This window comes from Conger conger, chromosome 19 (genome assembly GCF_963514075.1).
Source record: "Conger conger chromosome 19, fConCon1.1, whole genome shotgun sequence".
In the NCBI taxonomy this organism is placed as follows: Eukaryota; Metazoa; Chordata; class Actinopteri; order Anguilliformes; family Congridae; genus Conger; species Conger conger.
In genome coordinates this window covers 7,886,246-7,902,234 of record NC_083778.1, presented here as the reverse complement: position 1 = coordinate 7,902,234, position 15,989 = coordinate 7,886,246, and the positions used below count along the sequence as shown (strand labels likewise).

Below are 15,989 nucleotides of genomic sequence, written 5' to 3'. Positions count from 1 at the left end.
GCCTGTCATGTGATGCACTGGGGGCAGCAGGCTAACTCTGCTTTAGCCTCTTAGCCTGTCATGTGATGCACTGGGGGCAGCAGGCTAACTCTGCTTTAGCCTCTTAGCCTGGAGCATGATGCACTGGGGGCAGCAGGCTAACTCTGCTTTAGCCTCTTAGCCTGTGGCGTGATGCACTGGGGGCAGCAGGCTAACTCTGCTTTAGCCTCTTAGCCTGTCATGTGATGCACTGGGGGCAGCAGGCTAACTCTGCTTTAGCCTCTTAGCCTGGAGCATGATGCACTGGGGGCAGCAGGCTAACTGCTGTAGCATTCAAGTCACATGACCATCAGCCACATCACTGAAATTTCACCGTGTTCCTATGGACAAAACTACAGCCCAAAAAACACCAAATCCCAGGGGTCTCCTGGGAAGGCTGACCATCAGTAAAAAAACTGTGTGGAACTATGGGATATGAAGTCAGTGGAGCTCAGAACACATTTTGTCGGCGTGAAGCCGTCATTAAACTAGGGGATGCTGCAGGACATTAAACTAATGCAATCGCGTATGGAGTTTCCGAATATGCTTTCACGTGACGAGGTAATTAATCTTCGTAGTTCGAAGACAGAAAAAGACATGGTCGCGGCTCCCAGGCTTCGACTCGGGAACACGATCATGTTCTGGGAATCGGAGCGAGTTTTCCTGAAAACGGGGAGAGGCGTACGGGGGTCTGAGGGCTGAAAGGGGGGGCACTCCGGCCGACCCCCGGATGAGGGAGGGGAGGGGGTGTGTGTTATTTTGTCGGAACTGAAAATGCAGTGATGGCCGTCGTCCTTTAGCCCTGGTGCGGAATTTGCCTTGCGGCCACTGGCCAGAGCTATGCAGGACTTTGAGACTGTCGCCACGGGAGACACAACATGGACTTCCCCACATCACAACTTTACAGAGATGAGCCTTTTGCAAACTGTACCCCCACCGAGCGAATGTTAATATTCAGAAGTCCTGGCTATTTGTATGGTAATTAAATGAGGTTGAAAACCTTGATGTTGTTTTGCCCTGCACTTGGTTGGCAGAGAAGAGTGACTTGGAATAGCACCCTGGCAGAGTCATTCCTGATTAGTTCAATGTTATAGTGAGGTAATTATCTCTCTCTCTCTGTCTCCCTCTCTCTCCCTCTCCCTTTCTCCCTCTCTCTCCCTGTGCAAGGACAGTGCTCTGCCTCTCTCTCCCCCTCCCTTCCCCCTCTCTCTCTCCCTCCCTCCATCCATCCCTCTCTCTCCCTGTATAAGGATAGTGTTCTCTCTCCCTCCCTCCATCCCTCTCCCTCTCCCCCTCCCCCCTCTCCCTCCCTCTCTCTCTCCCCCTCCCCCTCCCCCCTCTCTCTCCCTCTCGCTCTCCCCCTCCCTTCCCCCTCTCTCTCTCCCTCCCTCCATCCATCCCTCTCTCTCTCCCTGTATAAGGACAGCGTCCTCTCTCCCTCCCTCCATCCCTCTCTCTCTCCCCTCCCCCCTCTCCCTCCCTCCATCCATCCCTCTCCCTCTCCCCCTCCCCTCTCCCCCTCCCTCTCCCCCCTCTCTCTCACCTGGCGGCCGGCCTCGCTGTTGTGCAGGTTGACGGTGTGCAGGGCGCGCCCCCCGCGGGAGGAGGCGTTCCAGACGGGGTGGTGCAGGAAGCGGCGGCTGAGGGCGGTGCCGTGGCGGACGTGGTCGGAGCAGCCGCCCCACTGCCAGCCCTCGCCGGGGGGGGCCGGGTCCTGCGGGCCGCCGTCGCACGCGCAGTCCGTCAGGTCCCCCGCGCTGCAGGAGCGCGTCACCGCGTGCACCAGCCCCGCCGCCATCACCGCCAGGATGAACGCCGTCTCCTTCGTCCCTGCGCCAGCCACAGCCACAGCCACAGCCACAGCCACAACAACAACGACCACAACAATAACAACCACAACAATAACAACAACCACAACGACAACCACAACAATAACAACAATCACAACCACAACAACAACAAAAATGACAACAATAACAACAACCACAACGACAACCACAACAATAACAACAACCACAATAACAACAACCACAATCACAACAACAACAAAAACAACAACAACAACAACAACCACAACAACAATAACAACAATCACAACAACAATAACAACAACCACAACAACAACAACTGTGTTATTTACTTGTGTTATGAGGATGATACCTTTGTAGTTTTGTTTGGCTAGGTAAGCTGTTTACTCGCATATTTGCGTGGTGCGGTATTAAAAAAAAAAAAGATCAAATTGGCGCAAGTCCTTATCTTTGTTGTACTGGTTGCAGTTGAAATTGAAATTGTACTATGGGGTGAAATGGCTCAGGCAGTAAGAGCAGTCCTCTGGCAGTCGGAGGGTTGCCAGTTCGATCCCCCGCCTGGGCTGTGTAGAAGTGTCCCTGAGCGAGACACCTAACCCCTAAATGCTCCTGATGAGCTGGTCGGTGCCTTGTATGGCAGCCAATCGCCGTTGGTGTGTGAATGTGTGAATGAATGGGTGAATGAGAAGCATCAATTGTACAGCGATTTGGATAAAGGCGCTATATAAATGCCAACCATTTATTTACTTCCCTCTAGGGTCTTTCAGCGCACTTAACCCTGGTTATGGGTATCGCTGAGTGAGGACTTGAGACTGGCCAGATAGCTCTGTATTCCGGATGTTGCAAATTCTGAATCTCTACCCCTGAAACTGGAATATTAATAAATATTCATGACGGCATGCGGCCAAGACCAATACAAATGTTAATGTTTGTTCAACCCTTGGGCACGTCTCTTTATGCACAATCACATCAATCCCAGTGGCTGGCATGACCTTGCTAGCGTGAAGAACTAGAAGGAATGCATGAGCTGACCTTCTGGTTACAACTAGAGAATCTACGACTTTAACATAGAAAGAAGTCAAGACAATCAACGGCTCCATGAGAAGACATGCTGACAGAGATAGGTACAATAGTTGACTCCTGTTCAAAGAAGTAACAAGAAAATAAAGTACCGTACACAACCAAGTAAATTTCAACAGGGTTTTACTGAGTTTACTGGTCATGCGTAAAACTCGCGAAAAAGATCGTAGACGGCTTATAGTTTGCTTCCCGTTACCAACACTCAATCCCAATTCGATAAAAGCACAGGCATACAGTAGGTGAATCAGTTACGTAATTCGATTAAATGTACTGTATCGCTTCACAACGACAAAGATAGAAAATGCGGAAATATCTGCAAAAACATATCCATATTATTTTGGCCATTAGTTTTGCGCATAATCCCAAAATCAAGTGATTGTATTACAAGTAATTTGGGAATTTGGGATATCGAAATGGGATCGAACAGGGTCGCAGTCTCCCCTGGATCCCCGAGTCACTCACCGCTGGTTAACTCGTATCCGAAGACCGACAGGTCTTTGGTGGTGGAACAGTTCCACCGCTCGTGCTTGAACTGTGCCTGGCACTCGGTTATACCAAGGCGGGCGCCGTCCTTGATGATGGGCAAGAGATACGGTTTTCTTTTGCACAGATCCTTTTGTTTGTTCGTGAACGGTAGACTTTCGCATCCCAGATTCTCAGGTACTCCCACGGATGTAATGCCCAGCCACCTGACACAGACCAGTGAAAAAATTAGGCATCTTTTTTTAGTTGGCACACTTAAGTTACCCGTTTACTGCAGGCTACAAAGATAAATAACTAAACTATATATATATATATACTAATTTACAAGGTGAGATTCAATCACAAAGCATTAATCATGACCCGGGAATCATTTGCGCATTACTTACATCCAATTTCCACGACATTGGAGGGGGTATACCGAAAATAAGACGAGAAGTACCACGCACATTTGATAATTTCCACAAAAGGCACGACCATCCATGACCTTCACCTGAACAATTAGACCATGACGATGCAGGACAAATTCCGTTGATTTCCTTAAAACGTCTTGGTATTACATCCTCACTAAATTACATGTACCATTCTGGTCGTAGTTTCATTCAGTAATCCTTTTTCTTGGCATCGACTAAGCGCCGAAGTGTAGCCGCAATAAGATCAGCGCTCATTCCTTTTTCGGAAGCAATCAGTTTTATCCTGGTCTGGATGTCTCATTTCAACGTTCTCCCGTATACTGACATGCGGACTGCGATTGGCCCGAGCGAATGTTAATATTCAGAAGTTCTGGCTATTTGTATGGTAATTAAATGACGTTGAAAACCTTGATGTTGTTTTGCCCTACACTTGGTTGGCAGAGAAGAGCGACTTGGAATAGTACCCCGGCGGAGTCATTCCTGATTAGTTCAATGCTATAGTGAGCTAATTAGGTCTCTCTCTCTCTCTCTCTCTCTCTCTCTCTCTCTCTCTCTCTCTCTCTCTCTCTCACACACACACACACACACACACCCAAATATGATACAGTGAGTGTAATAATTCCATCTGTATTAGGCTACTAATAAATTCATGGTAGCATAGATAAAATAATAATAGAAATAATATTAATACTTATCATAATCATCAGCGGCATTTTGGAAAAAAAGAAACTGGCACCTTAAATAGAAACAGATTAGCACATGAAATACACGTGTTAACATGTGAAATACTACAATTATTACATTTGACTGATATATAAAATTAACTACCAGTTAATGCATCGCTTGTCACCGCTATCAAGTTCACTTTTAAATTATAATTTTGTCGCTGTAGGGCAACATTTTAAAAACCTCAATTGCACTGTGGTGGTTTCAGTATTTTCATCTGAGTTTGGAGGTCAAAATACACCAAAATCGCAATTATTTAATCTCACATTTACATAACATTTTTGTCATTTGGCAGACGCTTTTAATCCAAAGCGATTTACAAGTGCATAGGTTCTTCCACAAATTAAAGCAACACATCCATAACTGGTAAAATACACATTAAGAGCTGTTCTAAACATACAGTTATTATTCTATTTTATTTTATTTTTTTGGGTTAGACAAGAGGGATAGGGATATCGGAAATCTTCAATTTATTTTGTGCAAAAACATAAAATAACATAAAGAAACTTCATTTAAAATGATGGCGATGCCGATATCCACGGAACATCGACGTGGTACACTTCATAATACACTTCATAATCAAGCAGAATCACGAACAATACAATGAAATAATGAGACATGTACAACAAAAACAATGCATGGTATTATGATCCCCACAGAAAATACATTATCGTCACATTTTATGGGATATGATACCGAGTAATTACCCAGCGTGTGTTTTCTACAATAGCAAGAAAAAAAAAAGAAAAAAATAAAAATAAAAGAAAATCTCACCATCAGGAAGAAAAGCGTATACATCTCATAGACAAACGCAGCAAAATATGACCGCGTCAATCAAGACCCAAAAATAAGAACATATGCTATCCATTTTAACGCGCTAGCCTTTTGTGTTCAAGGACCAACAACTCAATTTCATAACACGTATTACCTTTAAAGGTACCGTTACCGTTACCGTTCGTGATCAGCGCAAGCAGTATGAACAAATAATAATCGACAGAGACGCGAAAATGACTTTACAAAGTTTATTTTATGTAGAGGGACGTTACGTTTCAGAATACAAACGCAAGTAAACAAATGACAACTCATAGAAAGTTTGTTCTTTACACATGTTTCAATTTACTTCCTCTACAAAATTACTTTGTGTGTTTCTGCAATGACAGACGGAAAATTATCTGTTTTGAGTATCCTTTTAAGTGTATATTTCCTGTGTGCGGTTGGCGGGTGCTTGCGAAACGGTGAATCTCCACTTTAGACGGCGCGCAGGGTACCGGAATCGGAGAGCTCACTGTATCCATTTAGAGATTTAATCTTGTACATCTGAAATAATCTTTCTGTGGCCGAGGACCGCCAACCCAAAAAGATCGTTTTTGTAGCAGAACTACGTCTTCGTAACTCCCTAGAACTGCTCGGATTGCAGGAAACCAATCTCATAAAACACCGTTAGTCTTGCCCTTTACCCAGCAAGTCACAAAGTCGAAACCGAGTGACCTTGACTGGGCTAACTATGCAGAAGCAATATACCTGCTGTAACGACTAATGAGGTCATTGCCACCATACTCACATGCTAAGGCAAACTGCCTCTCTCACCGCGGACAGAGAGAAGAACGTTATTTTGTTTTACTTCAACGCATTTGCGTAATGAATCATTCATAAGCAATTCCTAATAAAAAATTAACATTCATTATATACACCTTGTCTTGAATAACCACGACACGGACAAGCTCAATGACTATGAATGTATGCTTAGCTCAGTACTTTATAAATAATGACAGAGAGACAGAAACCATAGGAAAATAGAAATTTTAATGTGAGCATGTCGTGCTACATTATGCACGAATTACAGATCAAAACAGAAGCTGCCAAATATATTGCCCGGCGTCTTATATGGTGTAATGCACACATGTTCACATTGAAATGAAAAGCTACTTCAAAATGCCATGTGGTATTTCAGTTATGAGCTGAAGCCAGACCTACTGAAAAGGTAACCAAATATGTTCATTGCAACAGGACCATTACAATACCATTCATTCTGCTGCAAAAATAATTTGCCTCTGCCGGGAATATTTCATTTTAATACGAAATGTCATTCATGCCCGCACAAAGGCCTCGGGTAAAATCCACACTTAAAAGCCTCTCGCTTTACTCTTTCAGACACAATTGAATCCTGGATATTCATTCCAATGTACTCTTGTAAAAATATAACAATCTTCATACAAATAATTCCTGGATTGATCCCAATGAATAAACCCTAAAATGCATACCATTTGCATACGATGCATATCCCCTCCATCGCCCCCCCCACCCCCCGGTCTGTAAACGCATTTTACTCCGAGCATTAACAAAGGCGCATGAATCGGTATAAAAATATATATAAATGTATAAGAATATATAGAGGCACGGTAAGACATTTTTGTACGACAATATACAAATTTAACAAAAATACTTTTGGTTTGGAATACGTGAGTCCAGCGGTCCTCGCTCCTGGTCCTGGAGAGCCGCAGGGTGTGCTGGTTTTTGTTTTCGCCTTAATATCCGCAACCAATTCAGACCCTATAAACCAGATGAGGCGAGTTAACTGTGTAATTAACAGTTTAATGATCAATTAAGTGCGCTAATTAAGTATGTAAAAACAAAAGCCAGCAAACCCAGCGGCTCTCCAGGACCAGGAGTGAGGACCACTGTATTAAACTGTACACACAAGATTGAGGTATGTGGGGTTTGAAAGAGCGGACTTCATCAGACGTGTGCAGAGTGTCTGCGGCGCCCCTCTTCCACACAGGAGAAATGGCTCCAAGAAGCACTTTTGGCATCGAAGGCGTCCATAGCTTGCGCGTACCAAGTTCGCACAAAGCTCAGAAAACATTTTGCGCGACACTCTCGCAGCTACTATGTAACATACGGTAACAGAGTTCGAGGCCGCGTGAGCTCAAACGGCCTTCTTAGGCAGTGCTCTTAAGGCAGGAAGGCGTCGCGCGCCGTCCCATTCAAAAGTTTGCAAAAACATTATGACTTCTAAGGTGCCTTCCTTTGGACGTATTGAAGGCAGCGTGCACGCATCCTTCGCCGGATAGGTCTTTACGATTATACTTCAGGCTTACTTACTGAAAATGGCGGCGGACTTCTCACAGAACTGTAACAGCGCATGGATACAGCAAGCTTTTTTTCTTTCTTTTTTTTAAACTACATGTTAATTCCACTCTCAAATAGCATAGTAAAGGTGTTTAAGCCTCTGTGAGCTTTCCATGAACTAGTAAGCTAGCCGCTATCACGTTACTTTGACTTCCTGCCTTCAAAGCGTGTCTCATATTAGTGCCTAGGCACATCAGAAGACACATTTGAAGGACAGCGACTAATCAGGCATTAAGGCATCAAAAGTGCCTTCAGTTTGAGACGCAGCCCGCGTTATAGCCCTTTCCCTATATTTCTCCACTGCGTTGAGCCTCCCACCCATTGTCAAAATAAAAGTCCCAGGGGCCCGCTGTGGAAATCACATATGCTCCTGTGTTGCGCTAAATTATCGCGCCCGTCACTGTTCCCAGAGGCCTCTCCTGTAAAGGGGTATTCAATACTGCCCCATCTCCATGGCAACGCTACCCTATCGACTGGCTGGAAAGTAAGGCACAGCCACAACGATGGCGGGAATTGGCTCCCAGTCCTGATCAGTTCCCCTCGTTCCACAGCTGCTGGAATCATTCTGGACTCCTTCCTCACCATCGCTTCTGACTGGATAATGGAAGTGATTCAACTGTCATACTTTCAACACACACACACTCACACACACGCTCACACACACTGGGACAGAGTCTCTCTATCTCTCTCTCTCTCACACAGACACACACACACACACACACACACACACACACACTGGGACAGAGTGTCTCTCTCTCTCTCAGACAGACACAAACACACACACACACACACACACGTTGCGAGGGTCTCTCCCTCACACACACACACACTCACACACACACACACACACACACATACTGGGACAGAGGGTCTCTCTCTCTCTCACACAGACACACACACACACACGTTGCGAGGGTCTCTCTCTCCCTCACACACACACACACTCACACACACACACAGCTGTGCGTGGGCCCTCAGTGAGACCCCATGGTCAGGTTTGTCCTGCCCCAGCAGAGGCGGCTGAGCAGGATCTCAGAGTACACCTGGTTTATGGGCCCCTTCACGTGGTAGGGAGAGCTGGAGGCCCCGGGCTCCTGCAGGGCAGCCGGGCTGGGCTCAGACTGCCCAAAGAGCTTCATCTTCCTGTGCGGAGAAGCTTCGGAGAACGTCGCCTTCCCAACCTGTGAACACAACAAACCAGCCTGTGAATGCATGAACCCTCACCATGTGGGCGGACTGTAGCGTAGTGGTTAAGGTAAAGGACGGTCGGTGGTTCTAATCCCAGTCCAGCCACAATAAGATCTGCACAGCCGTTGGGCCCTTGAGCAAGGCCCTTAACCCTGCAATGCTCCAGGGGAGGATTGTCTCCTGCTTAGTCTCATCAACTGTACGTTGCTCTGGATAAGAGCATCTGCCAAATGCCAATAATGTAATGTAATGTGCCCACGACACACCAGGACTGCTCCATACCTCCTCGATTGTCAACCTGCCTATTTGGATATTATTAAGTCGAATATACAGTCAGATGGCAATATAGCTGAATTAACCCACGCTGTTTTGAACCCAGCTGTTTATTATTGGCAATAAAAATGAATTTTTGGTCCCAAAAAACAGCTGATATAAACAATAGAGATAGAAAATATGACTGCAAGGTAGGAGGCAAGTGCAGGTGTCGGGAAAGGACTGACGGTGAGTAAGACCGGCGCTTTGATTGTGATTTTTTACCTCGTGAAAATGGCAGGCGCACCTTCCCTGGAGGAACTCTTTGTACCGGCCCATCGTGATGCGGAAGGTGTCGACGACCTCATACCCATGATGCTTTGCAGCCGTGAGAATCTTCTCGTTCGTGTGGTAGAGGTCCTGCACTCCCCGCTGTTGAAAGAAAGACAAAAAAAAAAAGGTCTCAGGTTTTATGGTTTCTTACAGCTGTGCGTTTGCATGGGCACACGCCTTTAGAAGAAGCGGGTAACATTGAAAGCACTGTTGTATGCATGTTTAATGAGAACCAAAGAGGCATTTCAACATTCAACTCCAGCCAAATCTGTGACCTTTCAGACATTTTGTGCTGATATACAAATAGTAATCATACGCCGCCTATTATAATATCACGTGAAAGAGACAGAAACTCTACCCTGTTCCGGGTGGAACACGACAAGGTGCTCAAGTTAATACATTTTTCAAGTGCAGAATCTCATGAGCCTGTTACAGGTGAGATGTGGGATTAGCTGACAGACAGACGGACAGACGGACAGACTCACGAGGGACAGTGAGCGGATCCCATCCACCGGCAGATGGAAGCCCATTCCCAGAGATTTTACCACCACCAGAATGTTGAGCAGGTTTTCCCTGCAGGGAACAACAGACAATGGGGTGAGTGCACACACACACACACACACACAGATACATACACACACACACACACACACAGATACATACACTCACACAGGCACACACACACACACATACTCTCATGCACACACACACACTCACATTCATACACTCACACAGGCACACACACACACACACACTCATACTCTCTCACACACACACACACACACACACACTCACATTCATGCACTCACACAGGCACACACACACACACACACACACACTCACATTCATGCACACACAGGCACACACACACACACTCCCATTCATGCACTCACACAGGCACACACACACACACACACACACACACCCAGGCACACGTTTACTCTGCGTATGATAGGAGAGGTAAAGAGAGGAAAGGGTCTGGATGAAGGAGAGCGAGTGTGTGTTCCTGTACCCATGGCAATGAGGGGAGGTTACCTCTTGAGGACCTGGTGCAGGATGGTCAGATGATTGGTGTTCAGCCATTGGACGCCCCCGGCAACCAGCACCGTCTGGGCGGAGTCCTCTAGGGGGCGGGACCTGAAAGAAACGCAGTATGTACACAGAGTTGTTATGTCTACAGCCTAGTGGTTAAGGTGCTTGACTGGGTCCTGGAAGGTTGGTGGTTCAAGCCTCAGTGTGGCCACAATAAAATCAGTGCAGTGTTTGGGCCCTTGTGCAAGGCCCTTAACCCCATATTGCTCCAGGGGGGATTATTCCCTGCCTAGGCTAATCAACTGTAAGTAACTTTGGATAAAAGCGTCCGGTAAATGACATGTACTGTATCTCTCTATGAGCTGTTATAGCACTGGTCTCTGTACCTCTCTATGAGCTGTTATAGCACTGGTCTCTGTACCTCTCTATGAGCTGTTAGAGGACTAGTATCTGTACCTCTCTATGAGCTGTTATAGGACTGGTCTCTGTACCTCTCTATGAGCTGCTATAGCACTGGTCTCTGTACCTCTCTATGAGCTGTTATAGCACTGGTCTCTGTACCTCTCTATGAGCTGTTATAGCACTGGTCTCTGTACCTCTCTATGAGCTGTTGTAGCACTGGTCTCTCTACCTCTCTATGAGCTGCTGTAGCACTGGTCTCTGTACCTCTCTATGAGCTGTTGTAGCACTGGTCTCTGTACCTCTCTATGAGCTGTTATAGCACTGGTCTTTGTACCTCTCTATGAGCTGTTATAGCACTGGTCTCTGTACCTCTCTATGAGCTGTTATAGCACTGGTCTCTGTACCTCTCTATGAGCTGTTATAGCACTGGTCTCTGTACCTCTCTATGAGCTGTTATAGCACTGGTCACTGTACCTCTCTATGAGCTGCTATAGCACTGGTCTCTGTACCTCTCTATGAGCTGTTATAGCACTGGTCTCTGTACCTCTCTATGAGCTGTTGTAGCACTGGTCTCTGTACCTCTCTATGAGCTGTTATAGCACTGGTCTCTGTACCTCTCTATGAGCTGCTGTAGCACTGGTCTCTGTACCTCTCTATGAGCTGTTATAGCACTGGTCTCTGTACCTCTCTATGAGCTGTTGTAGCACTGGTCTCTGTACCTCTCTATGAGCTGTTATAGCACTGGTCTCTGTACCTCTCTATGAGCTGCTGTAGCACTGGTCTCTGTACCTCTCTATGAGCTGTTGTAGCACTGGTCTCTGTACCTCTCTATGAGCTGCTATAGCACTGGTCTCTGTACCTCTCTATGAGCTGTTATAGCACTGGTCTCTGTACCTCTCTATGAGCTGTTATAGCACTGGTCTCTGTACCTCTCTATGAGCTGCTATAGCACTGGTCTCTGTACCTCTCTATGAGCTGCTATAGCACTGGTCTCTACCTCTCTATGAGCTGTTATAGCACTGGTCTCTGTACCTCTCTATGAGCTGTTATAGCACTGGTCTCTGTACCTCTCTATGAGCTGTTATAGCACTGGTCTCTGTACCTCTCTATGAGCTGTTATAGCACTGGTCTCTGTACCTCTCTATGAGCTGTTATAGCACTGGTCACTGTACCTCTCTATGAGCTGTTATAGCACTGGTCACTGTACCTCTCTATGAGCTGTTATAGCACTGGTCTCTGTACCTCTCTATGAGCTGTTATAGCACTGGTCTCTGTACCTCTCTATGAGCTGTTATAGCACTGGTCTCTGTACCTCTCTATGAGCTGCTATAGCACTGGTCTCTGTACCTCTCTATGAGCTGTTATAGCACTGGTCTCTGTACCTCTCTATGAGCTGCTCCAGGGCTCTCTTGAAGGTGGGCCGGCGGGCCTTCTCCAGCCAGAACTGGGGGTAGTAGGAGTATCGGATGAGGGTGGCGCCCTGGTTGACGTTGTGGTACACGATGGTGTCGTGGGCCTTGCCCCAGGCTTCCAGGGTGGCGTTGACCCGCTCCATCAGGTAGTACATCATCCCCCGATTGGTGGAGTCACCGATGAAGAGAACCTGGCAGAGGTGGTGATTGGCTGAGCGATTGGACAGAGCCCCTGGAACACCCTCCCCCCCCCCGTGACCGACCCCACGATTCGCTCACCTTCCTGTCCGTCAAACAGGTCTGCAGCTGTGGCCGGGTCAGGGCTGGGTGGTGGCAGTCGTACGGTTGCCAGGATACCTCCCGCCAATCGCAGGTCCTGTTGTCATAGCAGCTCAGGCAGGGAACCACCCACCGACCTGCAGACAGTCAGAGTTACTGTGAGACAGACAGAGAGATGCAGAGAGACCACTGCAGCCCAGCATAGACAGAGCCCCTCGCTGCCGGGCTGTATATTACTGTATATTCCTGCAGTATAATCTGCTCTTAAAAACCCTCACACACGCTATCAATGAACCTCTGAGGTAGATCAGTTATGACAGTTTATTAAGGAGATGTGAGGCTGGGCGTGTCCCTGTGTGTGCGTGCGTGTATAAAAATAAACGTGTGTGTGCGTGTAGCTAACCTGGAGCGTCCCCAGAAGAACAGGCCCGATCGTAAGCCTGGGGCTCGCCTGGAGACGGCGTCCCGACGAGAGGCTCCAAGCCACAGGGGCGGCCGGGCTGGACCAGAAGGCCGCAGTCCTGCAGCCACACAGAGGAGACGGGAGGAGAGGGAAAGAGGAAGGGTCAGGTGGGGGGGTGATGGGATAGGGTGGGGCGAGGCTGGGCTCAGTGGTGGAGGTCTGAGGCTGCTCAGACAGGAAGTGACCTCACAGGAAGTGACTCGCTGGCACTGTACCAATGAGAGCAGACAGGGATTTAGAATATAACTGAAAAAATGTAAAAAGTGGCTGGAGAGAGTGTTGATGTCTTCTTCCAAGGGTTCAAATTGTATCTATGTGGTCACGCTAGGACTCGTAGGAACCGTACTGTCCTCTAGGGTCCTCATCGCACTCGACCCTGGGTTCGATTTGCACTTCGCTGTACGTCTCTCTGGATAAGAGCGTCTGCTAAATGCCTGTATTGGAATGTAATGTAATGTAGGGGGGGGGGGGGGTCGCTGTAGAAGCCGCCAGGTCTGACCAGGTTCCCCAAACTCTCACCCGCGCTGAAACCCCGGGCCCTCTTCTCAGGCTTCCGGCACATTAAGGGCTCAAGGGCCCGACGGCTGTGCGGATCTCATTGTGGCTACACCGGAGATCGAACCGCCGACCTTGCGGGTCCCAGTCCTTTACCTTAACCGCTGCGCTACAGGCCGCCCGTGTAGCGCGGCCCTGACTGAGCCCGCACAGGAAACGGCAGATTAAAGTGAAAGTCGGGGCTGGGTTTTAATCCGGGTCTGAGTCGCCGGCCTGCTCTTTGCTGTGACAGCCTGAACTATTTGAGAAAAGTGCATTTTATGTAAATGGTAAATGGTTGGCATTTATATAGCGCCTTTATCCAAAGCGCTGTACAATTGATGCTTCTCATTCACCCATTCATACACACACTCACACACCAACTCGTCAGGAGCATTTGGGGGTTAGGTGTCTCGCTCAGGGACACTTCGACACAGCCCGGGCGGGGGTTTGAACCGGCAACCCTCCGACTGCCAGACGACTGCTCTTACTGCCTTACTGCCTGAGCCATGTCACCCCCGTCTGTACAAATAGGATTAAGCTGAACTCTACGGTATAATCCTCTTGCCCCTTTAATCTTTATCGTGTAGGTTTCCTTCCTTATTAAAGCCTACAGTTAACACCACCAGGAGCAGTGTCTCACATAGGACCCGTCACCCAGGGAGGAACACGGAGGCTTGAAGATTAAACTTATTTATGTTCCCTTTCCGGCCTCAAAGTCAAAATTCACACAAAACTCGACGTTTTATGCTTCATATTTCAATCGCCGCTCGAACGTCAAAGGTCAGGGAGAGTTCCTGTTCAGACTCTGAGAAGCAGAAGCCTGTATCCATAATCTCCCAAGAACTAAAAAAGCCCTTTCAGAACGGATATCTGTTATCTGTTATTCTAACTGGAGAGTGCGTTGGCAATCACGCGTGAGAAACTTTGACAATTAAAAAAAAAAATTATTATTATTATTATTATTATTATTATTATCATCATTATTATATTCTTGGAAATGCAGCCCAAGGTCCACAGGTGAAAATGACCCTCTCTGGCGAACTCTAGTGCAAACTTGTGTGCCTGTGCTCTTCTGCTGGTCCTTCTGCTGGCAAGCAGAAAATGAATTTCTCACCTAACCCTTCCCCTAACCCTAACCCAAACCCTAATCGCAACCATAGGTGCCTCGCTCTGAGCTGAAACTGGATCAGTGCGGTTTCGTTTCGTCCAAACCTACCCTGGCCTGGTACCCACAGCCCAACTCCCCCCCCCCCCACTCCAATACCCTTCCTTTCCTCTGAAACGCAGAGCGGAGGACGTGACCGAGGGGGGAAAGTTTCGTTAAAGTGGAGCCCCGCACGTCTCTGCCCCGGGAACCTCCGCCCCGATTAACCCAAACTCCGTCAAAGGGAGCGGAGAGGGGGCCCGTCCCGTGCGATCCGCGCCCCTCCTTAAAAACGAGCGGAACTGACAGTGACCGCTGTAACGCCCCGCGGCCGATGCTGCCCTTACTGTGGCCTCCGCAGAAACCAGCTCGGGGAAGACGGGCTCAAAAGCTCTGAGTAAAACCCGCGTGGGGATTGACTTACGGGATCCCATGAGTGAGCACAGGCTACCGGTCCCAGTGACAGGAAGCGGGGCCCCATTTGCAGAGTTTCGAGACCCCCCGGCTGATTTGAGGGCTACACGGAACTTTCTGGAAGCTCGAGCCTCCTGTTTAGAAATCAGACGGACGACATCTCATACTTGTAATAACTAATACAAGATGTAGAAAGAAATGATGCACGCGTCTATTCTGGTTGCTGTCGACGTGTTCGCGTTAAAACGCAGTCACGGGCAGATATACCGTACTGTTACGTCGGGAAATACCAGGTTCCAGACGCCAGAAATGTATTTTATTAAAGCGCTACATTCGTCAAATGCAGTTCAGAGTTTACAGCTTATTAAGTTTACAATGTGAGATTACCCAGCTATACAGTGTATGAAGACGACACACCAATCAGGTTTACAAAGTTACCCTGCACAGTTACTGGGTTTTTAAATTTACACTGCTCAGCAATAAGGCTTATAAATTGTACCATATCCTTATCTGTTCTGTTCTTTGTTCCATGACCTTTTTGTACGTTGCGATGGCAATAAAGGCTGAATAAAATGTAACGTCATGCAATATAAAGGTACATACAGCTGTGCAGCTACAAGGTCTATAAAGTTAGGTTTGTAAAGTTAGACTGTGTGTCTTCCAAAGTTTGTAAAGTTAGACTGTGTGCCTTCCAAGGTTTGTAAAGTTACACTGTGTGCCTTCCAAAGTTTGTAAAGTTAGACTGTGTGCCTTCCAGGTTTGTGAAGTTAGACTGTGTGTCTTCCAAAGTTTGTAAAGTTACACTGTGTGCCTTCCAAAGTTTGTAAAGTTACACTGTGTGCCTTCCAAAGTTTGTAAAGTTAGACTTTGTGTCTTCCA

At 47.3% G+C, this 15,989-nt stretch overlaps 1 protein-coding gene across 3 annotated transcripts in view; it reads right to left on the bottom strand.

Annotated features, from left to right (window-relative positions):
• The window catches only part of LOC133119238 (protein Wnt-16-like), a 53,778-nt gene that overhangs the window by 966 nt on the left and 36,823 nt on the right, over positions 1–15,989 (bottom strand). The window contains exons 16-22 of one of the 3 annotated variants that reach the window (XM_061229753.1): positions 12,956–13,073; positions 12,553–12,689; positions 12,244–12,464; positions 10,463–10,564; positions 9,913–10,000; positions 9,380–9,526; positions 7,151–8,835 (exon numbers count right to left, since the gene is read on the bottom strand). In XM_061229753.1, the coding sequence (XP_061085737.1) occupies positions 8,629–8,835; positions 9,380–9,526; positions 9,913–10,000; positions 10,463–10,564; positions 12,244–12,464; positions 12,553–12,689; positions 12,956–13,073 (1,020 nt within the window). In that variant the 3' untranslated portion in view covers positions 7,151–8,628. Of the gene's footprint in view, positions 1–1,561; positions 1,849–3,368; positions 3,596–3,775; positions 3,871–7,150; positions 8,836–9,379; positions 9,527–9,912; positions 10,001–10,462; positions 10,565–12,243; positions 12,465–12,552; positions 12,690–12,955; positions 13,074–15,989 lie in introns of those variants that run through there. The other 2 variants (XM_061229752.1, XM_061229754.1) reach the window with 2 other exon arrangements.